Source organism: Schistocerca nitens, chromosome 4, assembly GCF_023898315.1.
Source record: "Schistocerca nitens isolate TAMUIC-IGC-003100 chromosome 4, iqSchNite1.1, whole genome shotgun sequence".
Lineage (NCBI taxonomy): Eukaryota > Metazoa > Arthropoda > Insecta > Orthoptera > Acrididae > Schistocerca > Schistocerca nitens.
Window position 1 is genome coordinate 669,780,783 of NC_064617.1, and position 27,718 is coordinate 669,808,500.

At 43.1% G+C, this 27,718-nt stretch overlaps 1 protein-coding gene and 1 pseudogene across 1 annotated transcript in view; one reads left to right on the top strand and one right to left on the bottom strand.

Annotated features, from left to right (window-relative positions):
* LOC126252495 (dipeptidase 1-like) overlaps window positions 1-26,376 on the bottom strand; it is a 95,746-nt gene extending 69,370 nt beyond the window's left edge. Inside the window, exons 1-2 of the mRNA XM_049953390.1 lie at window positions 26,359-26,376; window positions 21,358-21,534 (exon numbers count right to left, since the gene is read on the bottom strand). Of these exons, the coding sequence (XP_049809347.1) occupies window positions 21,358-21,534; window positions 26,359-26,376 (195 nt within the window). The remainder of the gene's footprint in view (window positions 1-21,357; window positions 21,535-26,358) is intronic.
* LOC126253919 (5S ribosomal RNA) lies at window positions 15,822-15,938 on the top strand (annotated as a pseudogene).
* Window positions 26,377-27,718: the final 1,342 nt, after the last annotated feature.

The following is a 27,718-nucleotide window of genomic DNA, read 5'->3' on the forward strand; positions in this document are numbered from 1 at the left end:
GTGCTATTGATTCAGGCTGCTGGTTTATCTCACTTCACTGTTCAGTACTAAGATTTCTTTCTTTCAAACAGTTCCAACATTTGGTGTTTGGGGTTTATGATAATTTTACTAGCCACTAATCTACGGTCGCGTCCAGTGTTGAATTTATTTTGAATGGAGACATCACTGACTGTTTGCAGTTTCATCCTTAACGTCGTGGTTAATGCTTCCCTGTGACAACTTTCTGGTAGCTGTCCCGGGCAATCAAAATACGAAACTACGGAAAATATGTAATACCATCACTAAATGGATTATTCATCATTTTAATTCATTCACAAAATTAAAGGGGTTCAATGAACGATTTTTGATTGTATTTCCAAAGTAAGTAAGGAAGATACCCTTCGCAGGAAATTAAGGTGTAAACGCGTTTTAATGTTTGCAAGGCTTATATGTGTCAGTACAATACTATCAATATTACAGACACGTATGTCTTATAATAAATTGCAGACATTATTCATTTTGTCACGTCTGGCTTTGTAAAACTTTAGTTGCTCAAGGGAACGTGTAGAGATCATCGTCACTTTTCGAACACTTCTGACATTGAAAGAGCAAACAGTTAACTTTATTGCTGTTGCCAAAATGAATACAGACTTTTGGTCATGTCATCTCCTTAGAAGGGTTGCCATTTGGAGAAAGCGTATTTTTTTTTTTACAATAGAGGGTTATAATTATTTTTGTATTGACTAAAATATATTTTTGTAATTTTTCATAAAACCTAGTATGGTATACTTCTTTCTTGTATGAAAGTTTATTATTAATCACATAACTGTGTCGTCTTTCATTACCATACATTAGCAGGCAAAATACTGGAAATTTTTACGCAGGCGTCACATAAATGTCACCGTAAAAACGATTTTATTTATATTTATGACACAAAGAGAGGACTACGTCTCGTAAAAGTCGAAATGTCACGACCTAATGGAATTCCGGTGTTACGCGTTATATCTCCACAATATGCGGATGTCGCCAGTGTGAATGAAAGCAAACGTAGTCTAAGGAGGTGCCCGACTACATTTTTGATCGAACTATTTCTGTCTTAATAGTCACAGTACAATGGCGAGCGAAGAGCGGATCACGCTGCATGTCCTTGACTACATGCTTGAACGACGCTTCATTTAATAGTAAATAGTTGTCCTTCAGCTTTCAACTCGATAACCTTGCTGTAGGTCTGATACTCAATCCAAAAAGTAAAATAAGAATTAAAAAGAAATGACATGAGTTTTTCGAGAAAGTTTCCAGTTGATTGATGCGATAATAGTTTGTGACTAATTGTAAGGTAGTTCTTGATGCCGCTCGAATATTATGGTTAAATCTAATATCAAGCATGCTACCTGTCTGTCGTAGCAGTAACTATGGTTTGCCTGTTTCTGGATTTGCTGCTACGTTAATGATGTCTTACTTCCTCCAAGATTTTACCACATTAGTCCTAGTCATCTTCGTGACGCTTCGGGCGTTGATCTCGTTTCTCATTTTTTGGATTCGAACCAAACTGTGCACTGCACATTCTGCGCCCCGCCATTGCGATCATTTACCAGCGTCGTCAAAGAATAAAACTCACAGGCGTTTGAAAACAATCTGAAGGCTATACAGTACCGTAAAAAAGTTGCACGTAGAACATCGTAAGGCAATGTCCTTCACCAAAATAAGCTATGACAGGTGGAAATAAGTACAAAGAGAGCACTGAGTCTTTTCGGACGTGATTTGCGTACACTGAACGCCACGTCTCATGCATTATTTAAATTATTACCTATGCCCCGTCCCATGAATACGGCCGGCCGCTGTGGTCAAGCGGTTCTAGGCGCTTCAATCCTGAACCGCGCTGCTGCTACGGTCGCAGGTTCGAATCCTGCCTCGAGCATGGATGTGTGTGATGTCCTTCGGTTAGTTAGTTTTAAGTAGTTCTACGTCTATGGGTCTGATGACCTCAGATGTTAAGTTCCATAGTTCTTAGAGCCATTTTTGAACCATTAATACGGCGTGTGTACCACGAACCTGATAATGTCCAGTTTTATTTCATGCTGTCAGATAGGACAGTATTCAACGAAGGCCGATGTTGTTCGCCGGTTTCCATTAAGTGTTGCATCTATGTTCGTTACACCTTTGTTTTAACAGTTGTCATAGCCTGTAAAGTAAACTACTTGCGTGGTCCAAGATTATCTTTCATTGATATTTTCCATATATTCCACAGATCTTCCGGAATCAGCGCCTGTGTTTGGAAGATTTCCGAATCCGACTTCTTGTTCCTTAATGTCGACACTCTCAGTAGGCAGCAATGACCTGTCTTGTATAGAGAGAGGTGAAACTGTTCTTTCCAGAGAATCGGTTACAGCTGTCCTCTCACTGGAAAAAAATAGTTCCCTTTCATGGCTCACCACTCATCATTCACTCACGTAAATTAATGAAAGGACGTCATTTTGCCATTGTAATTCAGGCAGTTATACCTGTATTTTTATCTGACGTATTCCTGTTTTGAAATGTCATAGAAAGAGAAGTAATACGTTTATGTTAAGTTGGCAATAGTTTCGAGATTTAAATGATCTGCATTTCATCCGCTGCAAAAATTCAAAATATTACAACAAAATCCTAAATGCTTTTCAACAATAGGCAAAATTTTAAAGCTAAGGCTAATTATGGTTACGTTTTCATACTTTTATTGGAGACAAATTACAATTTAAGAACAGTAGCATAACTTTAATTAATCTAGATATCTGCGGCCAGTATGACAAAATATGTGCCTAAACCGAAAAAATGAATCAATATTATGATTTATAAATAAAATTTGGTCTATTTAAAGTGAGTCAGTTTCCTCTCTTGGTACACATTGTGTTGCTTTTGAATAGATACACTCAAAGCGCCTAGACATAGAGGGTTACATAATACTGTCTGAACCAGTTGTTGTAACATTGGGACGGAAATTGTTTTGATTACCCACCAGTTTAAGGAATCGCTGTTTCTATTCAAATATGACTCAGATAAATATCTGTCTAGTTCGACTATCACTACACATGACAACCTTGGAAATGAGAAAACCCACTGGACAGCTGGTAATATTTCATCCACAATCGCAAAGGAATGTAGTCTGTTTGTACCTTCAAGGACAACAGAAGTTATGTCTTTCAAAGGCCAGAAGCCAGTTCCCATAAAAATAATTATAAATGGTTAGAATACAGGAAGGTTAAACTCGTTCAGTCTCATATGAAGTCTTATCTCAGTCATGACAGAATTGGACATACAAAAAATGTAGAAAGATTTAATTTTATTAACACAACAATGTCTAGAGCCCTCAGAACTAAAGTGTGAAACGATAATTTACCCAAGTTTTACAAAATCATGTCAGAACCAATTATGACATTTTAAATAGTACTGTGGCAGTACGAAAACAAAACAGTAGTGAAAGAATACAAGCATTGGAGACGTACTGCTAAGAATAATATCTGGATATACAGTTTCTGAAAGGAGCATGTGTGCTGATATCAGGGAACAGAGAGTGAAAAAATATGTATGAAGAGATTAAGGAATACACGAACTACTGAATGGACTATATCAAAAGAATGGAAAATGGCAGAATAGTTGAATTATCGATGAATTATCACCTGTTGGGCATAGGGCCTTGAGAAAGATGGAGCAAAGGGTGAAGATTAATAACTACAACCAAGAGGATGTAACAGTCAAATGATTAATACATAAAGATGAAAGGAAAAGACATCTCATAACTGTCCTGAAAGCATTAATCTGATTATTTTAAATATATAAATGAAGTATGTGTGTGTGTGTGTGTGTGTGTGTGTGTGTGTGTGTGCCTGTGTGCGCATTGTCATATATGTAAAAATAATTATGTGAATATATACTCTTTTATTTATATATATATATATATATATATATATATATATATATATATATATATATATATATATAACATCCCCCCCCCCCATGAACCATGGACTTGTCGTTGGTGGGGAGGCTTGCGTGCCTCACTGATCAGATTGCCGTACCGTAGCTGCAGCGGAAATTGAGGGGTATATGTTGAGAGTCCTGACAAGCGTGTGATTCCAAACGAGGCGTAGCAGCCTTTGCCGTAGTTGCAGAAGCAACAGTCTGGATGATTGACTGATCTGGCCTTGTAACATTAACGAAAACTACCTTCCTGTGCTGGTACTGTGAAGGGCTGAAAGCAAAGGGAATATACTGCCGTAAATTTTCCCGAGGGAATGCTGCTTTACTGTATAGTTAATTGATGATGTCATCCTCTTGGGTAAAATATTCCGGAGGTAAAATAGTCCCCCATGCGGACCTCCAGGTGGGAACTACTCAGGAGGACATCGTTATCAGGAGAAAGAGAACTGGCGTTCTACGGATCGGAGCGTGAACAGAGAAGAGGGATATCGATTTCCGACGTCTTGGCTGCCAGTAATAACAGCGTTACTAAACGGCAGCTCACGTGAAGCAATACACCAAAGGCGCGCGTGAGACCGCAGCGGTCGCAAGTACATAGAGTACTGGCGCGCCTAAGCCGGCGCCAGAAAGCAGGAAAACAGCGCCATGTCACAGCTGCCGCCTGGATTCCCATTCGCCGATTTCCACCCATCACATGCACTATTGCAAACAGTAATCGAAACGTGGGGTTTCCACCAATGAAAAGAAATAATAATAACACCAATAAAGACTTTTAACACCCCTCCAGTTCGTCCTTAATAGCATATCAGAATTACGTAACAGTCACGGCTGCAGGTATGTCAGAAACGAAATTTTATCATTCAGCAGTAAACAAAAACTCCCTGAAGAACGTCACTTGCAAAAGGGACCGAAACGTCGTTAGTTCTACATGTTGACAATGCGGTCACAAATTAAGAAAAAATTACTGAATGTGACAATGGGCGCGGAAGCATATGTTTACGTAAGTCCATTTTACAATTTATAGTGCATGGCAAAGTTGGTGGTGTAATAGCCAGTCAATGCAGAAAAAATGTGGAATATGGGAAATGAAATGAAATGATGGTGTGGCACTGATGATCGAGAAGTCGCGCCCGAGGAAGTTCGGCCGCCGGGTGCAAGTCTTATTTCACGCGTCACCAGAATGGATGAATTGCGCATCGGTCATGATGAGATGGTAATGAAAATAACGCAACACCCTATCTACTGGCCGAGAAAATCTCTAACCTGGCAGGGAATCGAACCTGGGCCTGCTGCATTGTAGCAAGCACGTTACCACTCAGCTAAGCATGCGGACGAATACGGGAAATAATTTGTCTCGTTGCACAGTTTTGTACAGCGGTAGGACGGAATGCCAACAACAATATATTAGAAATAATGACTGTTGAGGGATGATTGTTGGGGTGGGGATACATTTAAAAGCAATTAGCCTTTTTCTTGAATAACATGAAAGTTACGGCTTCTACCGAAAAAGTATCCCAGTACAAAACTGAACTACATTAAGTGTCCTACAAAAAGAAGTACTGCTCATTTTTTTCTCTAGGGCTAATATTTAGCGTAGAGCGAAAGAATTATGAAAATCCTGCATGATGTGGTTCAAATGGCTCTGAGCACAATGGGACTTAACTGCTGTGGTCATCAGTCCCCTAGAACTTAGAACTACTTAAACCTAACTAACCTAAGGGCATCACACACATCCATGCCCGAGGCAGGATTCGAACCTGCGACCGTAGTGGTCGCGCGGTTCCAGACTGTAGCGCCTAGAACCGCTCGGCCACTCAGGCCGGCCTGCGTGACGTGCATGTGCTGTATCTTTGGTAATTTTTATACGGCACTTTGAGGGCGTTTCCTGACTTGACAGATCGCGAGCTTATATGAAATTGTTGTTTCTTGAGTTTCCATACATCAGCGCTCAGTATGTGACTTGGGCACTGTTGCAGCAGCCTGACGCAGGATCTTCATTCCGCTCACTAACGTCTCCACAGAAACATTTCGGATCAGAGGATATAACGCTCCTTTTTTGCGAGTCACTTATCACTCACTCCTTAGAAGGATCTGTCTCTTGGAAGTAGTTCAGAAGCGGATCACCCATCTCTACCCTTTCAGGGCATGGGCGGTCTGTTGTTCTGAGTACTATTTTCCTTTGGAACCGTCTCTCAGGTGTCGTAGATCTTCGGCGAGGCTTCCTTTGTCTCATATTGTACGCGTTCAATATACATGCGATCCACGTACGGAACTTCACAGTGATTGTTCATAAAGGCTTTTTTCAAGCAGACGACTGTCGGAATGGGCCAGTGAACACCGACAGAAGTAGTTTGGCTTATTTCTTGTACATTTTATGTGAACAAAATTATGAAGAAAGTTATTTTCCATATTCTGTGTGCATTACCTCTTCCCTTTCATAGCTATAGCCAGGTTTCTATTTTGTGTATTTATAGGTCTACTGAATTTCCAGTTCCACTGGAAGAAGCTGTATTGAGATAGCTACAGAGTCATCAGTGTAAGCGTATTCTCCTTTGTGCAAAGCTTACGGGTACTGCTACATTTCCTGTTCTTAGCGTTTGCAAATGCTGTCTGGCTACGAATGGATGCATAGCCGATCTGTTTACAGCATTACCGCTCACTCTGTCAATAATAAAATACAGGATGGTTATAATTGAACTTACGCTACTTGAAAAGGTTTCCATGTAAAACGAGTGATAGTAATGGAATGAAACTTTGCGGAAATATTTGCAATGGCATAAGGAAGGGAAATAATGAATAAACCGTTGAAAAGAAACACATTTTAATTTTCTTATGGGAGTGTAACATTCGTTAATTGCGTACCATGTTTACGTTCCAGGTCAGAAGTGTTCAGTATGACTGCCATCTCTGTTGTAATCGCGACCGGAACGGTCGCGGGGTGGCCGAGAAAGCGCGGTGGGACCAAACGGAGAGCGGCCCGCGAACAAACAGACGAACGGAAAGAACGGACACGAAGCAACGACGGACGATCGAGAGAGACCTTACGACGACAACACGCAAGAAGCAGCCTGGTGACAGAGACAACCAAACGAATCCAAGACGTCCACTAGTAAGGAAAACAAACAATGATGAACACGTTGTCTGTTGTCGAGGCGATATGTCAAGACGCACGCACCGATTAGACTCACTGGCTGAGCGGGAGGCAGGCGATTAAATACATGATCGACGGCGCCGCTATTTGGCGCTGGGACCACGTGTTCCACTGTGGCGCCCTCAAATTAAACATGGGCCAGGTGGCGCACACCGACACGGCCTACGGCGCGATCGTGCGAAGATGGTTCAAATGGCTCTGAGCACTATGGGACTTAACTTCTAAGGTCATCAGTCCCCTAGAACTTAGAACTACTTAAACCTAACTAACCTAAGGACATCACACACACCCATGCCCGAGGCAGGATTCGAACCTGCGACCGTAACGGTCGCGCGGTTACAGACTGTAGCGCCTTTAACCGCTTGGCCACCACGGCCGGCGATCGTGCGAAGACCTCTAGGGGTATTCCACAAGATTTCGGGATTGCAGCCGGATCTCATCGACTTCTATCCACGATATTTCGGCTGACAACCTTACATCCATCTTCAGGCGAGTGTTTGACACTGACTATTCGGCGATGTTGAAACCAACAGTCTTCTGGCGGTACGTGGACGATACCTTTGTAGTGTGGCCTCACGGTGAAGAAGAGCTTTCACGGTTTTTACAACATCTGAATTCCATCCACACAAACATTCAGTTTACGATGGAAGTTGAAAAGGATGGTTGCCTACCACTTCTGGACGTCATGGTTAAACGCAGGGTAGATGGGTCATTGGGGCATTCTGTCTATCGAGAAACCACGCATACGGATCTGGACCTGCAGGCGTCAAGCTGTCATCACCCGTCACAAACTATGGGCGTCCTTCGAATGTTGGTGCATAGGGCGCATGTCGTGTCTGATAAAGACAGCCTTGCAGACGAATTAGAGCACTTGAAATCGGTATTTCAACATAATGGATATTCTGCACATCAGGTCAGTACTGCTTTAAGGAAGAAAAAAACGTGACCACCCACAAGATCAAGAGGATAAGGAGGTGTTTAAGTCCAGAGTATTTCTCCCATATGTCGGGAACGTTTCATCGAAAGTAGGCAGAATTTTAAAGAAACATCGTGTGAAAGCAATCTTCCGGCCACCAAAGACTCGAGCTCTTCTGGGCTCAGCCAAGGATGATCTGGGATTACGGAAGGCTGGAATTTATAAAATGCCTTGCGAGTGTGGGAAAGCCTAAATTGGTCAAACCACACGCACAGTACACGACCGCTGCGTTGAACATGAGCGCCACACTCGCCTTTTACAGCCCAGTAAGTCGGCCATAGCCGAACATTGTATTTCCACAGGACATACTATGGATTATTCGGCCACGAAAATCTTGGCCCCATCGAGATCCTTCTGGGATTCAGTTGTGAAGGAATCCGTGGAAATACGTTTAGCGGAAAATCTCATTAACCGTGATGGCGGCTTTTTATTGAATAAGGCCTGGGACCCGTTGATTTCTTTAATTTCAACGAAAAGAAAACTTTTTATGGCTTCTGACATGTCGAGCGACAAGTAATTTTAATTTGAGTATTTTTGGCATTTTATTGTTTTGGACACGTCTGTGTGCATGTTTTACTTTTTTCACGCACTCGTTTGCGCTCCATAGATGCAGTAATATTGTAGAGGGCCTTGGAATCGACTGGTGGCGCGCATGCTACGGTAACTTGCGCATGCGCGCCTGCGGCACTTTTACGTATAAATAGAGCGACTTGCACTAGCAATCTCCAGTGTCGAACACTCGCCTGAAGATGGCTGTCAGGTTGTCAGCCGAAATATCGTGGAAAGAAGTCAATGAGATCCGGCTGCAAGCCCGAAATCTTGTGGAATATTCGATACGCCGGGAAAATTTCAAGAGTCACACCTCTAGGGGTCTTCGACGCCCATGCCGTCTGGCACGTATTCCATATCCGCGGATCCAGGATCTCCACCCATGACATTGTGGAACCGCACTATAGATACCATTTCACAGTGGCTGGCAGCAGTTTTCGAACGGTTGACCGTGGATTCTTGAGCTGGCGTGACACACGTCATGGACTGCTCCAAAATCGAACATTGCGACCGCGCTGGGTAACCGCGCGGTTAGGGGGGCCATGTCACGTCCCCTCCCGCCGGAGATTCGAGTCATCCCTCGGGCATGGGTGTGTGTGTTGTCCTTAGCGTAAGCTAGTTTAAGTAGTGCGTACGTCTAGGGATCGATGACCTCAGCAGTTTGGTCCCTCAGGAATCTTCACATATTTGAACATATGAAAGAGCATTGTGCCCAGAATTCTCAGCAATGTCAGCCGTAAGCTCTTAAACAATCAGAATGGTTCAAATGGCTCTGAGCACTATGGGACTTAACATCTATGGTCATCAGTCCCCTAGAACTTAGAACTACTTAGACCTAACTAACCTAAGGACATCACACAACACCCAGTCATCACGAGGCAGAGAAAATCCCTGACCCCGCCGGGAATCGAACCCGGGAACCCCGGCGTGGGAAACGAGAACGCTACCGCACGACCACGAGCTGCGGACTCTTAAACAATCTGTGTCGCTACTGGTCGTCGGCTTTTCCCAGGTGCAATTCCCTAATCTTCACTTAATTCGCACTTCCGAATCATGTTCTTCAACACCAGTGCGGAAAGAGGACCTCTTTGTTGTTGTTGTTGTTGTTTCGATAAAACAGCTTTACGAGTAAAGCCTTACTCACCCTGCCCAGACCCATGTTCACTGCATGGAACTGTAAACAGACTGATGCTTACTTTTCAGCACTACAAGGCAGTACTGGCACCGCCGCCTAACAGCAAGTCATGGCAATGACATTACTAATAACTCAGATCCTGCCGTACACAATTCGCAAATCATTCCTACGCGAACGGTAGATAGTTATCCGTCTCCACTGGCCGAAGTAGCGAAAGTTTAACTATAACCACACTGTGTATTTGGCTGTACCGATAATACTGATAGCTTCATGGTATATTAACGTTCTTTCGAGCGGCGCTTTAATAAGCGCTAATGTCAGACTGTCATCAAAATTGCTATCGATATGAATTACTCTGCTACGAATTCCTTATTTGGTTGTATGTAGCTCATGAATTTATACAGTGAAAAACCAGTCGCACCCATTCAAATGCTTGCTAAATGTATTTCACCTATATAAACTTTCACAAAAGCTCATGAAACCACGAATTGTGTTGCCCTTGTTAACACCAGCAACACAGAAGTCAACTAACTAACTTTTTTTAACAGAGATATCAACTCATTTTTTCCTGTAGCAGAGCAACAGTAGTTCTCGATGACACAAACACGGGACTAACGTGTGAAAATGTCACCATGTTTTGCCAAAAGTGCTAGGACATGATAAACCGACGTAGTTCAAATATATTCTAATGCCATCCTTGCTGAAATCCTACGCTATATCAGTTATTAAACATTTTATGGGAACATGCGTATGCATAGACGGTACGACGTGCAACGAATTGTGCTGTCAAGAAGAAAAACGATTCAAACCAGTAAAATAGACCAGAAATTTCGGCTTTGTATTTATGCAGTGGAGCAGACAAAAAAGAAAATAAGAGTCTGTGCGTGGCATATTGCAAGCAAAGAACGTAACAGGGGACGTTGGAAATCTGGGCAGAGAAGTAGACGCCTGGAAAGTAAAACACGCACGCTGATTTGCGCTTTCTCAGACACATCTCTGTAACTCGCAAAGCTATTGGAAACTGTAAATAGCCTGCCGGGCATTAAAACTGCTACTTCAGCTTGACATAAACGTCTGGATATGGAAACGACTAGCAGCTCAGCGCAGTCGCACGGTGTAGCAAGAGGAGCGCGATCTACATTTTGCGCATACCTTAAAATAACATACAATGTCTCTCTTTAAGCAATCGTACCTAAATATGGGTGATTTGTGGGAATGTCGTGTTATGCCTCGTGAGAGAAAGAATTAATGTCTACCAGCACGTGTTGGATTTCGAGATCCAGACTGAGAGTATCATTCTGCAATATTCTTACTTGCATTGTTCGGGATCGCTGGACTGCCACGTGAATACAGTATCGATGGGCTGAGGACGGCTATACTCAACGCTAGGCAGGATCTGAACAGCAACACGTTACTAGCGCCGAGAGGACACACATACTGAGTTTGCTGGGTCGTTAAAGTCATACAGCTATTGACGTACCTTTATCAGGAAATGAACTATTTAGCAGCAAGACCAGTACACACACGGACAGTGTGACTGTTTTTGGACGACTGCTGCTGCGTTACATTATGACATGGGAACAGAGAATGGCCCGCCGACAGTAGGGTGCACAACGAAAACACTTTAGACAGGAGCGGCACCTCGTCATCTGCTTATACGAGTACCGGTTCTGTGTGCAACACTGCGATGAAGGTATATGTGTGTGAGTCCGTAACTAAATGACGAGCATGTGGGACGACCGTGTGGAGGACCCGGATTCAATTCCGAGTACTGCCAGAGAATTTTTTCTTGGTGGTACGACTGTAAAGGAGTATACTCAGCCTCGTTGTGACAGCAGAGGAGCTACTTCAGTGAGAAATAGCGGCTCCTATATCTGGGAAACTGGCGGTTATAGATTGCTTGTGTCCATTCTAAATGCTGTAAAAATTATAAGAAAACTGCTAAAAACTGTAACATGTACATAAAATAATTTTAACAAGATTTTCTTAGCTATGAAATCATCACGGATTATCAGCCGAGTGCCGTCGTCTTCTAGTTGCAACGTTTCAATGGATTGCGTATCCATCATCTTCAGGCGAAGTGTCGGGATGTTGCCTGCCGCGCGCCTTTGTAGCCGCAGGACCGGCATCAGATTTCGGCTGGCGACCAATCACGTGCCAGCGGAATCGTACCGGGTGCTTGGCGCCACCGGTGGTGTGGGGAGGGAGGGGTGGGGGCACGCGAGTGCGGGCGTCGATTCCCGGTGTCTGTTCATATCAGCGTCGGCCGCGGTCCCCTTCGGATCGGAGCGTTCTTGCCGAATTTTCCCTTATTGCCGGATCCCAAGCTGTCCTGGGATGGTAACCATTGTCTCGCTTAGTTAAATTTTCGTGCAGACGTATCTCTACCGCTTCTTTTATCACCGAATCACAAAATCCACGGACGCTGCGTAACTTCTTTATGCAATCGCAAGATTTTCTTATATTATAAAATGAAGCATATGGGTATCGTGTTACGCAATGTCATGTGTTCCAGTGGAACACCATGATTTAAATTTTCAGTTCATCACAGTTAATACATTCAAATATTGAGAAGAAAGACAAGTAACATTTAAACCGCCAAAGAGAGACCTGTGTAAAGACGTATGTTTCACATTGTAGATGATGCCTGAATCAGTGGTATAGCTTGTGGAACATCGTTACTGTAAAAGGCTGTGTATATCGTACCATGACATTCTACCACTGTCAACAAGCATAGTCAGGCACATCTGTTAAATTTATCGTAATTACGTGCGTTGTGAAAGTTTTGGACATGGTTAATATTATCGCAAAGGATCAACGCATGAAACTGAAGATATGTATTAACTTCGTTACAGGAATGGATTAAGATATCCTGTTCGAAAGAGGACTTGAAGAATGTTGCTGGCCAAGTTAATGAACTGACATTTTTTGAGTAATTTAAGCCTACAAACAATATGCGGGAAAGGAATTGTAGCTGTCTGGTGGACTAATTCCTACTACAAAATGAATAACATAGCGAATTCAATCTACGTACCCGTTACTTGCAATTGCCTTCAGATTTTATACATCGTGTTTCTCATTAACTGTAATCAGTTTTCACATGTATTAAGTTAATGACAAAACTCTGCCCTAAGTGTCTGTTACCCAGGAATAGAATACGATGAAGCCCTACGGGAAGACCCATCGTTCGGAACGTTCTCCGCTTCGAAAGAATTTGCAAGTAGACGCTGAAAGATATCTCTGCTCCGTTGGCGTAATTCTGTAAAGATGGAAAATGGAAATTGTGGTGAGAGGACGCTGTCTCGTATGCGGCACTCAGTGCTTCACACAGGCACATGCTCGCGCACACACATAAACACGCGGACTCGCTGCCACGTATACGTATCGCCTCTCGGCCAGCGCTGTGTCATAGATTTCCCGGGGGACAGAGCGACTTCCCGGACTATTTGCGGGAGACCTTACCGCAAACAAAACGAACAGCGCTTGGAACGCACGCAGTCTTTCCTTCCTCCGGCGTCCCTCTTACCCGGAGCAGCGCCGAGGCGCCGTACTCGTATAGAGCCGACGCCGGGGCGGCGGGCAGGGTCTCGTCTCCCCGGCGCAAAGATCGTAGCCGCCCGACGATGCGCCTTTCAGCGACGCAACCGCTCCGCTCTTCCGTCTCTCACTGGCTCGTCCTGTCTCTGCAGCCCACCGGTTTCCAGCATCACTCAGTCTGAATACCTCAGTGGTCTTTGATTAAAGTTAAAAGCTATTGCTTCCCCCAGCTTCGCAGTCTCATCGAATTACTCCGACGTCCAAGATGCTGATTTTGTTTGAAGTCAGACTCAGTCTGCCTGCGTCTTTTATGCGGGCGCAGTTTATTTCTGTGCGGGGAGTCTAGACCACGGATTTTTAGGTCGTAGGAAAGTGTGTTTTAGGAACCTAAAATAGGCTCCTTCAGTAGTTCATTTAGGTTATATAAAACCTAAAATAGGCTCTGGTTCAAATGATGCAGAGAAAATAAAAATAAATTAAAATACACAGTGTTCACAGTATGAACATCTCATTAGTCATTAAAACAAGGAGAATGAATATTTACACAGTTACAGAGCACAGCAATCTACAACATTAATGTTGAATATAATTCCAAATATTTTTGAGTTTCTGCAAGATAAAGATTTCCGTAAAAAAGATGACCATAGTTGGCTTCACAATAAATAACCAAAATCGTTTCTAGGTTTTCTAGTGAAAAACTGTGGCGCTAGTCAGTCAGAATCAATTTATACGCTGAAAAAGAACGTTCTGCATCAACAGATGTGACAGGAGCGCACTTCATTTTCGGCACATGTTGGACAGGAAGGCTGCAGTCAGGAGTGCTGGATTTTCCACTAAGTATGTTGGCAGCTGCACACAACTCCTTCAGGCCAGTTTTCTTCTGCAAAACCGTTTGCATTTTTGCCCGTACTTTTTCCCCTACTTCACATGGCGCTTCATTAATTTTCATTTTGACTTCTTCAAGCAAAGAAATATTGTCGTAGATAGGTCTCCCTGAGCCTTCTAAGTGTGAAATTATTCTTGCCATAAATGTGTAGTGGGCCCTAGTGTAAGATAAGTCCCGTTTTAAAGATGAATCTTTGAGTAACTCCATTGCTGCAGTTACGGATGCAGCATCCTCCGGTATAGTTTCAACCACCTTCTGGACAGCTGAGAGATGCGTACTATAGTATTCTGCTGCTATCAGCCACGTGCCCCAGCGGGTGACAACAGGCTCTGGCGGCAATGGGACATCTGGAAGCTGTTCTTTGAATGCCTGCATTCTTCATGGTGCCTTAACAAAAATTTTCTTCACCATAGATATTAATTTATTTACTTTAGGAAATTGTAGCCTTACTTGCTCTGCTATGCGTTTGATTCCATGCACTACACAAGTTACGTGCAGCATCAATGGGCAGAATGCTTTTAATAGTTGAAACGCTGCTATCATATATGCAGCAGCATCAGTGGCGGCCAGAAGTACCTTATTCTAATCCACTCCGTTTGGGTATAGCACCTTAAGCCCATTCTTCACAAACTGTGCTATTGTTTGTTGGTTAGTTTTTGCAAGCTGTTTTGAGTATACCAAATAAGCCCTGGATGGAGCATCTGGATCTAGCTTGCCAATAATCAGGTTAGCAATGTAACGGCCAAGACTGTCAGTAGTTTCATACACAGAAATCCATATACAAGATTCTCCAACATCTTCTCGGATTTTGTGCAATGCAGCATTGTAAGCTGAATCCACATAATTCTTACGTAAAGTTTACTCTGCAGGAATAGACTGATGGCAGTACTTCTCAAGAAAACCTCTGAAAATAGGGTTTTTTAGTTTCCGAAAGGGGATGTTTGCTGCCGCAAGTGCATAACACAAATCACTGCCGAACTTGTTTCTTTCAGAGGATTCACCAGATTTCAATTTAACCTAAAGATCCGTGATATATTTTTTACATATGAATAATAAAACACCTATAAAGAGTATTTGGTATTAACAGGGATAGCGATATAAAAAAATAAAAAAAGATCGAAGTGTTAGGCAAATACGAAGCATGAGCGCATATCAACTAGCCACTTTGCTGCACGCTGGGCAGAAAATATTTTTTTTTTCCATCTGTCGTATAGTGTGGAAAAACTTGAAGCCTCTGTCTTATATGATGAAATAGGCACTTTTTAGGATATTAAAGCCGAAATAGGCAAAAATAAGCACTAACGTCGAAATAGGCTTTTTTAGGTCCTATAGCATTAACGCTATTAAGTGTAAATAGTCATGAAACGCATAAGTACAAAATTTTATGCAAATAGAAACTCAGGGACAAAATAGGTTTTTATCTACAATCCGCGGTCTAGCGGGGACCGACCGTGGCAGAATGCAGTATATAGTACTCCACTGGGTGTCTCAAAGGAAAGTTTACTGCACAGTTCAGGAATTTACTTCTTGAAAGATAACGCCATTTAAATGCAACTCAGAGTGCCTACTGCACTCATTTAGACCATGATCAAAATTTTGCATGACGGCTCGGATTGTAGACACAGAGATCGCTGCCATTTGGCTACTGATATTTGGCAACGGCCTTGCCGCAGTGGATACACCGGTTCCCATCAGATCACCGAAGTTAAGCGCTGTCGGGCGTGGCGGCACTTGGATGGGTGACCATTCAGGCCACCATGCGCTGTTGCCATTTTTCGGGGTGCACTCAGCCTCGTGATGCCAACTGAGGAGCTACTCGACCGAATAGTAGCGGCTCCGGTCAAAGAAAACCGTCATGACGACCGGAAGTGCGGTGTGCTGACCACACGCCCCTCCTATCCGCATCCTCATCTGAGGATGACACGGCGGTCGGATGGTCCCGATGGGCTACTTGTGGCCTGAAGACGGAGTCCTGGCTACTGATATTTGCTTTCAGTTGCTCAAGAGATGTCGGATTATTGACTAACGCTTTACATCTGACACATCCTCACAAGAAAAAATCCACGGGGCTCAAATTTCGACTGCGTGGGAGCCAGTTTATATTCGTCCCTCCTGGAGTACGATCTACCAGGAAACCTTTCACGAACTTGCAGCATAGACGCATTGTATGTGCGTGCTGTGGCTCCATCTTACTGAAAACTTCTTCTTTAATAGCAAGAAAAACCAGTCCAAGTTGCAAATATTTTGTTTTTCATTCGATGACTAGTTTCGGGCCGAGACCCATTTTCAAATCAACCTACAGGGCGGTAAGCCAAATTTACATTCACACATGGTACACTTATTACCAAATTCTTAAGCATGTACCACACATACAGAACATGTCGTTTTAAACGTACATAATAAAGACTGAAATGTCATTTCCGAAGATGTCGAAAAAAGTGTAATGCACATTACAGTGCATACATATAACTCGCAGTTCACTCCTTCACCTGACGTAAGGAAGCATCGGGAAGGGGGCGCCCCATCAGGTTATAGGAAACCTTTTTATTTATTAAAACGTTCTACAGTCATCAAGAATACAAAATCCACATAACAGCCGTAGAAGTACTCAATAAAATAAATACTTTTTAAAATCTTTACCAAAAAGAGTCAAATAATTAAAATCACTGACCAATAGAACACAGCATCGCCACAAACGGCATGTATTACGAAATCCCGAGGTTTTCTTACGACAGAGGAAGGAGTATACTGCCCGTTACCTGTACGCATTACAATGTACATTACACATTTTTCGACGTTTTGCGAAATGCCATTTTCGACTTTGTTACGTAAGTTTAAAACGATATGCTCTGTATATTTAGCATGTGCTTAAGAACGTGATAATAACTATGTTGTGCATGAGTGTAAATTTAGTTCTCTGCCCTGTGAGTTGACTTGAAAATATCTCTAGGCCCGAAACGGATCATCGAATGAAAAATAAAACGTTTGCAACTTGAACTGGTTTTCCGTTCTACTGAGCAACAGAACTTGCTGCCGCAAGTTACTCTAGCGTGCTGAAAGTTCGTACACATCTTCTTTGATTATCATCAAAAATATTTTGCTACTTAGGAACCAAAAAGTCATTTACCATCGTCACATAACCTTCCAATATCACTGTAACTGCACGGCCATTCTCGTCCTCGAAAAACTACGGGCCTGTTACTCCACGCGTGGACATCGCTGCCCACACAATAACTTTTGTCGAATGAAGCGGTTTCTCATGCTTGTTTATTATTAGGAGCACTGTAATGCACTTTAGTTGAGATGAACGTTCAGATAAAACTGAGACTCATCAGAAAACGAAATGTTGTTAAATGAAGGGCAATCAGTCACATCACAAACGAACTGCGGCCTATGCCTCACATCTTGAGGCTTTAATTCTTTCACCAGTTGGATTTTTTAACTGTGCGGTGCAGTGATGATATATGCACATTTAAGGAACTTGAACGCTTACGAATTGAGAAGCTGGATTGCTACGAACAGACCGATTTACTCTTTCCACGGATTCGTCCGCTCTTGATGACCCTGGTCACCCGTATTTCTGTATGGCCAGTGTTTAACGGGTCTCTTCAAACGTTTCGATCCATTTCCGGATAAGGGGAACACTTGGAGCACCATTTACATTATGCAGTCCTGCAGTCCACAATCACTACAAAATATCCTCCGTGCTACAGTCGCCGAATCAACGTTTTTGTGAAATTCGGGCACACACAATGCGTGGTCCGCTTCCGAGAGGCGCTGCATACAGACTGAATTCCTAAGGCCAAGCAAGCAACGACGTACTCCTCACTCTCCTCCGATGTGCTGCGCTTTCGCAGAGAGCTCTTGAGATATAAGCTTTCTTTCGAGACACCTTGTGTCACGTATCATAATTACAGTTTTTCCTCTAAAGGTGCACCGCCTTAAAGTTTTCTATACCAGACTCTTTTTTAGTAATCCTCACATAACAAATTCGATAATAATGCACATCACCTCAAGTCAACAAGTCAGCGAGCGCACGCATTTGCCTGCATTTGTACAGTGACCATTAGAAATTAAAATTGTAGAGCCGCAACAAGTCGCACGTAACTTTTTCTTCATTTTACATGTCTCAAGCGACCAACGCGAGAACCTTCATAAATTACATCGCCGAGGGCCACTCGTTACAAACATTGGGCTGCGTGTGTTCTTGCTTTGACGCACACTAGGGCACCAAATGTCATCTACCACGTGGCCCGCTAAATCACGTGATCTGACTCCCACAAAGAATGTCAGAGTTTATTTGGAGCAGTGGGTGACATGTAGGAATCAACATCACCGCAGTTGGGTAGCTTTGAGGAACAAATTACCAATGAGTTCCTGCAGCTATACATGAAAAACATAAGGAAACTTGTTTACTCTCTTCCTCGCCGACCTGAGGTACGTATCAAAGCTAAAGGTGGTGCTACATGGAATTATAGTGGGAAGGGAGTGAAGGGAAGGGCCCAATTTGACCAATATGCTTAATATAAAACTGTTTAAACCAAACTTCGTTGATATTCCTTTATACCTGGAATATAGGAATCCTCACGGCCCCATACACGACTATTGAGCATTCAGCGTCTGGTGAACGTCCTTCACCAACAGAAGTAGGCACGCACTCGACTGGTTGGTTGGTTGATTTGGAGCAGGACGCCAACAGCGAGGTAATCGGTTCCATCTGATTATGGAAGGATGGGGAATGAAGTCGGCCGTGCCGTCCAAAGGAACCATCCCGTCATTTGCCTGAAGCGATTTAGGGTAATTACGAAAAGCCTAAATCAGGATGGCCGGACGCGGGTTTGGACCGTCGTCCTCCCGAAAGCGAGTCAAGTGTGTTAACCATTACGCCACCTCTGTGTGTCACGCACCCGACAGAGGTAGACGAGCAGTAAAGTGAAGTGTGCAGCACAGCAGTACTTGACGTCAGGACTATGTCAGCATACAAATACCTACAGTGAGACTGAAGTTTTGCTGTTGCCACCCTTCTTGAAGTATACCTCCTTTCTGGTTGTTTCCGCCGTCCCTACAGTTTCAGCAATTACGCTAATAATATGCCGTTTTACGACATTGCGCACACAATTACTTGTCTCCTATTTCACTGCTAAGGCGATACCACGACGATTTGCCTTCGTAACTTTCGACTAAGCAGTTTCCGCAAAAGGATTTGTTTTCTCAATCAGTTACATTACCGTGGTCCATGAGACCTAAAGTTTAAATCATCATCCCAGAACACCCCTGTTTTCTAAATGGTTACTATGGTTTCTGAAGAAAGAAAACAGTAGATGTTAACATAAGTAGTCTACACTTACGAGAGATATCGTAAAATACAGATGGTGCGGCTTTTCGGGTACCATACTAAGTACGAACGCCATGAAAAGCTTTGACCATACACTCTGTCGTACAAAAATTTGTTAACAAAAAAAAAAGTAGAAGTGACAACTTCTTCCAATGAAAAAAAAATTCAGAATGTGTAACACTACAATCTGTGTGTGTGTGTGTGTGTGTGTGTGTGTGTGTGTGTGTGTGTGTGTGTGTGTGTGTTTGTGTGTGTGAGTGTGTCTTAGTGATTATTTAATTGTCAGCCTGTTGCCATATTTTGTACTGAAAGTGTGAACTGTAATTGTAAAGCTGACTCGTTCCACACCATAGTGAGGGGCACAATTACGATCCATTTAGATGCAAATACGCCCTAATACAAAAAAGGACACACAACGAAGGAAGTATCGGAATTGGACGTAAATCGGTTGTCATGTTCACGTTCAATGATAAAAATTTCAGAAAAAAATTATGATATATTGTAGAGGAAAATCTTCACAAATTGAACAATTCAAACACGCGTTGGTCTAGGTCTGGCCCCTCGGCAAGCTGTTACTAGGTTTCGTACTGATAGACAGAATTTCTGGATGGTACCCTTCGGGCATGGCAAATTTTGTTCAAATGACGCGTTATATTGTCAAACTCCTGAAGTAGTTGGATGGCCCATCAGTCAATGCTCCAAACGTGCAAGTTTTGGGGGAGATTCGGCGATTTTTCTGGCCAAGGCAGGGTTTGCGATGCACGAAAGCACGCATTATCTTGTTGAAATGTAATTTCAGGATAGCTTGTCATGAAAGGCAATAGAACAGGGTGTAGAATATCCTCAACGTTGCATTGTGCTGTTATTTTGCCGTGTATGACAACCATGGGGATCCTGAGATGAAAAGAAATGACACCCCAAGATCATCGCTAATGGTGGTCGGGTCATATGGCGTATGGCAGTCGGGTTGGTACCCCACCACTGTCTGGGGCGTCTTCAGAGTGTCTTCGGCCTGCAATCCCGTTGACTGTAATACAACTCTCTTCAATGATGAGTCTGGCTACGAAGTGAACTGCCGATGGCCGGCGAAAACGTGTTGGGAGACACACAAGACTGCGGCAGTATACCAAACAGTCACCCGCCAGAAGTTATGGTCCAGGGTTGCATTTATTTCCATCGCAAGACCTATTTGGTTGTCTTCCGCGACACAATTACAGCGCAATGGTTCGTCACTATATTCTACAACCCTTTTTGTTGCGTTTCAAGGCAAGCCATCCTGGGCTTACATTTCAGCAAGTTAACACCCATCCACAGACAGTGAGTTTTTCTGTTCCTTGTCATCGTGCTTGCATTGTTCAGCAATGTCGCTCGATATCTTCCAAATTGAGAATCTATGGAGCATTATGGGCAGGGCCCTCAAATCAGCTCGGGATTATTACGATTTAAGGCCCCAATTCGACAAAATTAGGCACGATATTTCTCAGGAGGACATCCAACAGTTGTGTCACTGAACGGCAAACCGAGTAACAGCTTGCATAAGGGCCAGAGGCAGATCAACGCGTAATTTATTTACTCAATTTGTGGAGCTCTTTCTCTGGAAGAAATTATCCAATTTATCTGAAATTGTAATTATTTGTTTGTTTGTATATGTATGTCTCTTCTACCGATTTCCGCCCTACTCAGATAACTGCTTCGTGGTTCGTCGGTATTTTTCCCCTTAGAGCATAACGAAACTGAACACCAAAGTGCGGACGCGGCATTGGACTTGTGTGACACTCTTGTTGACAGTTTTAATTCTGCATCAGACTTCCGTTGGAGATGCGCAGAATAGCTTCTGTGTATTTAACATACATACCAAGGACCTCAGTACGTCGTCGGGCACGTTGCTGGAGCTGTTGCAGAGCGCGTAGACGGCGGAGTGCGAGAAGATGACGGGCGCCTGGCTCGCTTCCAGCGCGTCCTTCATGGTGGCGACGCTAGCGTGCGACAGGTCCACCATCATGCCCAGGCGGTTCATCTCGCGCACCACCTTCTGCAACACAGCAACGTCACAACGTGCTTCTCATTCGTAAATCAGCAGTTTATTACCACACAGAAACAAGGAACCCATGTAGTTTACGTATTTAATAATACTCATTTGTTTTGTTGAACGATTAATGTTACGAACGGATGTCATCGTTTCGGTTTTACTACGGGCTGTTCCTACATCACTACTTGACACGTGTCATTGTAGAACTATAAACAATACTTAGTTACTGTCCCTCCAAGCCCACCCGGTTAGCCGTGCGGTCTAACGCACTGATTTCCGGGCGGATTAGTTTCGAGGTCCGGTGTACCGGCTAGTCTGTGGATCGTTTTTAAGGCAGCTTTCCATTTGCCTTGGTGAATACGGGCTGGTTGCCCTTATTCCGCCTCAATTACACTATGTCGGTGATTGCTGCGCAAAAATTTACACCACAATTATTCTACCACGGAAATGTTTGGGTTACACTCATCTGGTGTGAGACGTTCCCGAGGGGGGGGGGGGGGGCGTCCCGTGGGGGGCCTAACCGCACTAGCCTATTGTAGGGTTGTGAACCACTGGGGGCTATGGTGGGGAAGAAGCCTCTCTGAAGTGTCTAGGTCCACAGAATACAATACAATATTGTCCCTCCAGTAATCACATAGCTTTTTAGACTCTCCAGCCATTCCTTTACTAAACTCGGAGAGAACGAGTTTCCGTAACACACTGGCTGGAGCGGCCGAGACGTGCAGACTGCCCTGGAAAGCCCAGCTCAGTAGTTCATAAGATCTGATTTGTTATTTCATTGGTACGAGGGACGTTCAGTAACTAATGGAACACATTTTTATCTCGGCCAGTTACGGTTGAAAAAATGCGGAATTCGGTGTGGGATATAGTGGAGTATTCCTGCTTTACCTCCTACAATTTCATAAATTTCCGATACCTGGCGGCGCTATACGTAACATTCAAATGGCGTCGGAAATGGAGGTGCTTTCCAAGCAGAGAACTCTCATTGAGATTCATTTCGAGGAAAACCAGAGCAATAATATTCATAGGCGTCAGCAGATTTTCTACGGATACCTGGAAGTGAACAAAAGCACAGTGAATAGTAGGGCGAGGCGTTTGTTATCATAGCAACAAGATCGCGTCAACTTGTCCGACCTTTCAGGTGCCGTCCGGTCGCATACCGCTGTCTCTCCTGCAATGGTGGAACGTGCGCACACTCTCATTCAAGGTGATCTATGAATCACAATCATACACGTCATGTACAACTGGATGTCTCTGTTAGTAGTGGTGAGATACTCGTCTATGAGTTGGCACACATAGGTGTATGACTGCTGGGTTCCTCGGAACCTAGCACAGGACCATAAAGGGCAGCGAAGGCGGAATTGTTGGAACTTTACGAGGCTATTCGTTACCATTATTTTCCAACGACGTCACAGGTGATGAAATATGAGTTTATCACTTCGAATAAAAATTTCAAACTCGCCCCCTAAGCAGATAAAGTAATGACGATGACGTTCTAGGACCCTGAAGGGGTTATTTGTTTGATGACATCCGCCATGGGGAAACGTCAAAATCGGGTGTGTATCGTGGCACCCTCAAGAAACTGAAGAAGTTATTTCAGCGTGTTTCGCCCCACGAAAATGCAAACGAGTTTCGCGCCACGAAAATACAAATGAACTCAACCTTCTCCACGACAACGCAAGGCCTCATACAAGTCTGCGCATCTGACGAGAGCTCACAAAACTTCATTGGACTGTTCTCCCTCATCCACGCTACAGACCGTATCTCACAACTTCCGACATCCTCTGCTTGGCCAAATGAAGGATCACCCCGAGGAAAGCAGTACGTGGGTGAAAGGGACGTTATTGACGGAGCAAAACGTTGGCTCCGACGTCGACCAGTACAGTGGTACTCTGCGGGCATGCAGAACCTCCCAGTAAGGTGGCGTAAGGCTGTCGCGTTGACCGGAAATTATATTTCGAAAATAGCCAAGAGTACAGTGAATGCTTTGGAGCATTGAAATCCAGAATAAAACCAACCAGACTTCAGAAAAAAGGTACTGTATTACTTATCGAACGCCCCGAGTTATAAGTCCGCATCGCCATTATTTCCAAATTTCCGTATTTCGAACCGTATTCGATAAAATAGTTCACGCCTTTAATGTAATTTCATCAGCATATATCAAGTCTTCTTTGTGGATTGTGATGTTTATGAGTTAGCTGTGGTCAGTTCACCCAAAGATGGCTGATAACAGGACGAAGTTAAGTGATGCATGGCTTGCTTATCTAGATAATATGAACGAATCACAATGGGACAATTTTACGGACGACTTCTCGGATGGCATAATGTCTACGAATGACCTTCAGGTGAGGCTTTGCGTGAGGACTTACACTACATTGATTACAATCGTCAGATAGAAGGCACTAAAACAACACTTATGCGTGGAAGTTAATCGAGGTACACTGTTGTTTCTGCTCAACGAGTAGCTGCGTTTGAAACAGTCTTGTAAAATTCTGTCATCAGTTCACCTGTCAATTTGTGATTTTTTTTCTTTGCTGAAAGGTGGAACCAAATTATGTATCTTCGAGACAGGAAGTTTATAATCGTTGTAGGAGGAGATCAGCTTTTCTCTCGAGATTTTATTGAATTTAATGTTTCTGGAAGTGTTGCGGCACATGTAATGTTATTTTTTTACAATCTCTGCATTGGAATGTTCTGGATCTCATTGCAATACAATGGCAGTCTGAACGAAATTTAACTAATTGTGCACCATATACATAGCTTCACGAGCTATAAATACATTCTGGGAAGGAATCACTGCACTGACAAGTCAATAGTATGGTGCTATGGACATCTCTTTACTAAACAGCCGCTGAAACTCGACAATGTCGTGAGTCTTTATGAAATCTGAGAATACAGAGTTATGATTCTCAAAATAAAAATCTACTGCAGCATGCCAGAAGAAAATCCATGCATCTGGAGTTGTTTTAAACCTGCTTGAAGAAAAGGTATATGTTTTACTGTTAACAAGTTTTATAATTGTGACGCCTTGTTAAAATTATTTATAAAGCCTACTTGTCTGGAACACTTCGCAGTAACTGAGAGCATAAACCAAAAGCAAGAGCTACTATGAAATTGAAGAAAGGCAGGTAGCTTGTAAGGAATTTACTGTGCTGTTATTTCTAAGTGGAAAGAAACAAAGGGAGTCCCTTCAGTTTTTAATATGTACCTTGCTATGTTTCTTTGTAGTCAGAGACTACAACAGTGGCATGTCTTGCGCTGAACAGTCCGATCACAGCTTTTCTCTGTAAAGAGCTATTAGACTGCCGAAATAGGTTGCTACAGATATTATTGAAATGTAAATACACAAAGAACGACTGCCTTTTACTTAAATAGTTGGAATCTATATCAAGCCTCTGTCTGCCACAGAAAAAACAGAAAGGAAATTTATTATCATGCTGTTATTTTTCTTGATGTAGAAATTTAATATTAAAAACAGGAAACGTCTGCACTTAACACAATAGCCGGCCGAAGTGGCCGTGCGGTTAAAGGCGCTGCAGTCTGGAACCGCAAGACCGCTACGGTCGCAGGTTCGAATCCTGCCTCGGGCATGGATGTTTGTGATGTCCTTAGGTTAGTTAGGTTTAACTAGTTCTAAGTTCTAGGGGACTAATGACCTCAGCAGTTGAGTCCCATAGTGCTCAGAGCCATTTGAACCATTTTGAACCACAATACGAGGTAAGTGCACGTAATTAGCTGCAGGCAATGTCTGTGTCGTTCTTCGTAAGGTCTGGTAACAAAAGCTTCCTTTTCTTCCTTGGAACTCCCCACTGTTATGCGCTCCCGAAACTCTTCAATAAAAATGTTCTATTCTATTGACTAAGCATTACTTTTTTTTTCAGAAAAGCCCTCTCTCCCTTATCAAATTTGATTATGACGTCTCCTGCGCTCGAGTTCAACATCTACGCTCATCCAAGTTCAACACGGTTCACAACATCTCCCTCAACAAATTTCTGGTGTACACATGCCATCTGTCTCCTCACTCTTGTGCATTTAAAACTAACGTCCTATGTGTTCTCCTTCAGGTAACAAGTTTATCTCTGTATTATACGACATTTTATGAAATTTTCCTTCTTCCTAGTACTGTTTTCCTTTCCATTTCTGTAATGTATATGACATCAAAGACTTTTAGCTCCTGTGGTGTGCCATTGCATTTAATTACTGAGGTGGCTCCAGTGCTTGCTTATCTTCACGGTAATTTCATTCGTGTGTGTATTTCTTCATCTATAATATTTCCATGTGTTGCACGCTGTTTCGGAAAACGTGTTTCTCTGTAATTTACAGGATTATAAGTGAAAAAATATTCATTTAGGCAGGTGTGTACCACGTTTAGTAGTTTTCGAAGAGTAACATCCACGAGTTGTAATATTTTACATATTTATCTGTACACAGGTGAATTTTATGAAGGTGGAACGCTCATTTAATCGAGGTGTTCGAGCGAGTCCACATTCTCCTGAGTACACAACTCAGTGCGTCATCTGCACGACAAGCTGGTGTCACGCAGCGACATATTCCTCTACACACTGTGGTCACGGTGATATAAACACGATTCCTTAAGTACCCAACAAGAGGGAATCCACTGGTGCTGGTGCCTTGGGAACCATTCTTGAGGATCACTGAGTCCTAACGATCTTCCAGGCAACCTGTTGTTGAACTCTTGCACAACGTAATGTGCAGAACGGCTTGGGTGAGCGTAGGGCTGCATCCACGGCCCATCCCTAATGTCTAGACTGACATTTTCAAGGAGGGCAATAAAACAGTCGACGATAAAGGCTCGGTACAACTCACCTGTGAGAGTAAACGCATAGTAGTATGGACTGATGATTTCATCTCCTACAATTGCACACAAATCAGTAATGGACTATCAGTTTTGGCAGTCGACATTAGGCATCCATCTAGTATTTTCTGGGGCCCATTGATGAATATTATATGGGTTCACTGTGCCATAGTTTGTGGATGTCCGAGTGAAACTACTTGTTTTCCGATTGAAATCGTTCCCCTTCAGCTCCTGCTTCGGTGGTAGGTGGTACGGGGGAAACTTGCGACAGAATGCTACTCACCGCGTAGATGCATACCTACACCTGCATCTACGTGGTTACTCTGTTATTTAGAATAAAGTGCCTGGCAGAGGGTTCAATGAACCTCCTTCAAGCTGTCTCCATACCGTTCCACTCTAGAATGGCGCGCGGGAAAAAACGAGCACTCAAATTTTTCTGTGCGAGCCCTGATTTCTCTTATTTTATCGTGATAATCATTCCTCTGTGTGTAGGTGGGTGCCAAAAGAATGTTTTCGCAATCGGAGTAGAAAACTGGTGATTGAAATTTCATGAGAAGGTCCCGTCGCAACGAAAAACGCCTTTATTTTAATGATTGCGACTCCAATTTACGTATCATGCCTGTGTCACTATCTCCCCTATTTCGCGATAATACAAAACGAGGGGCATTTCTTTAAACATTTTCGATATCATCCATCAGTCCCACCTGATGCGGATCCCACAACGCACAGCAATACTCCAGAATAGAGTGGACAATCGGAGTGTAAGTAGACTCTTTAGTAGACCTGTTGCACCTTCTTAGTGTTCTGGCGAAGAATAGCAGTCTTAGGTTTGCTCTAGCCACAACTTTATCTATGTGGTCGTACCAGTTTAGGTTATTTGTAATTGTAATCCCTTTGTATTTAGTTGAATTTACAGCTTTAAGATTTGTCTAACTTATCGCGTAACCAAAATTTTGCGGATTTATTTTCGTACTTATGTGAATAACTTCACACTTTTCTTTTTTCAGGACAACTGCCACTTTTCGAGCCATCAGATATCTTACCTACATCCTTTTGCAATTCTTTTTGGTCATCTGATGACTTTACAAGACGGTAAGTGACAGAATCATCTGCAGACAATCTAATAGGGCTACGCGGATTGTCTTCTATATCGTTAACATAGATCAGGGAGAATAGAAGGCTTATAACACTTCCTTGGCGAACGCCGGATATTACTTCTGTTTTACTCGATGACTTCCCGTCTGTTTCTACGAACTGTGACCTTTCTGACAGGAAATCACGAACCCAGTCGCAAAACTGAAGCGCTATTCCATAGGCACGCAGTTTGGTTAGAAGACGCTTGTGTGGAACAGTGTCGAAAGCTTTCAGGAA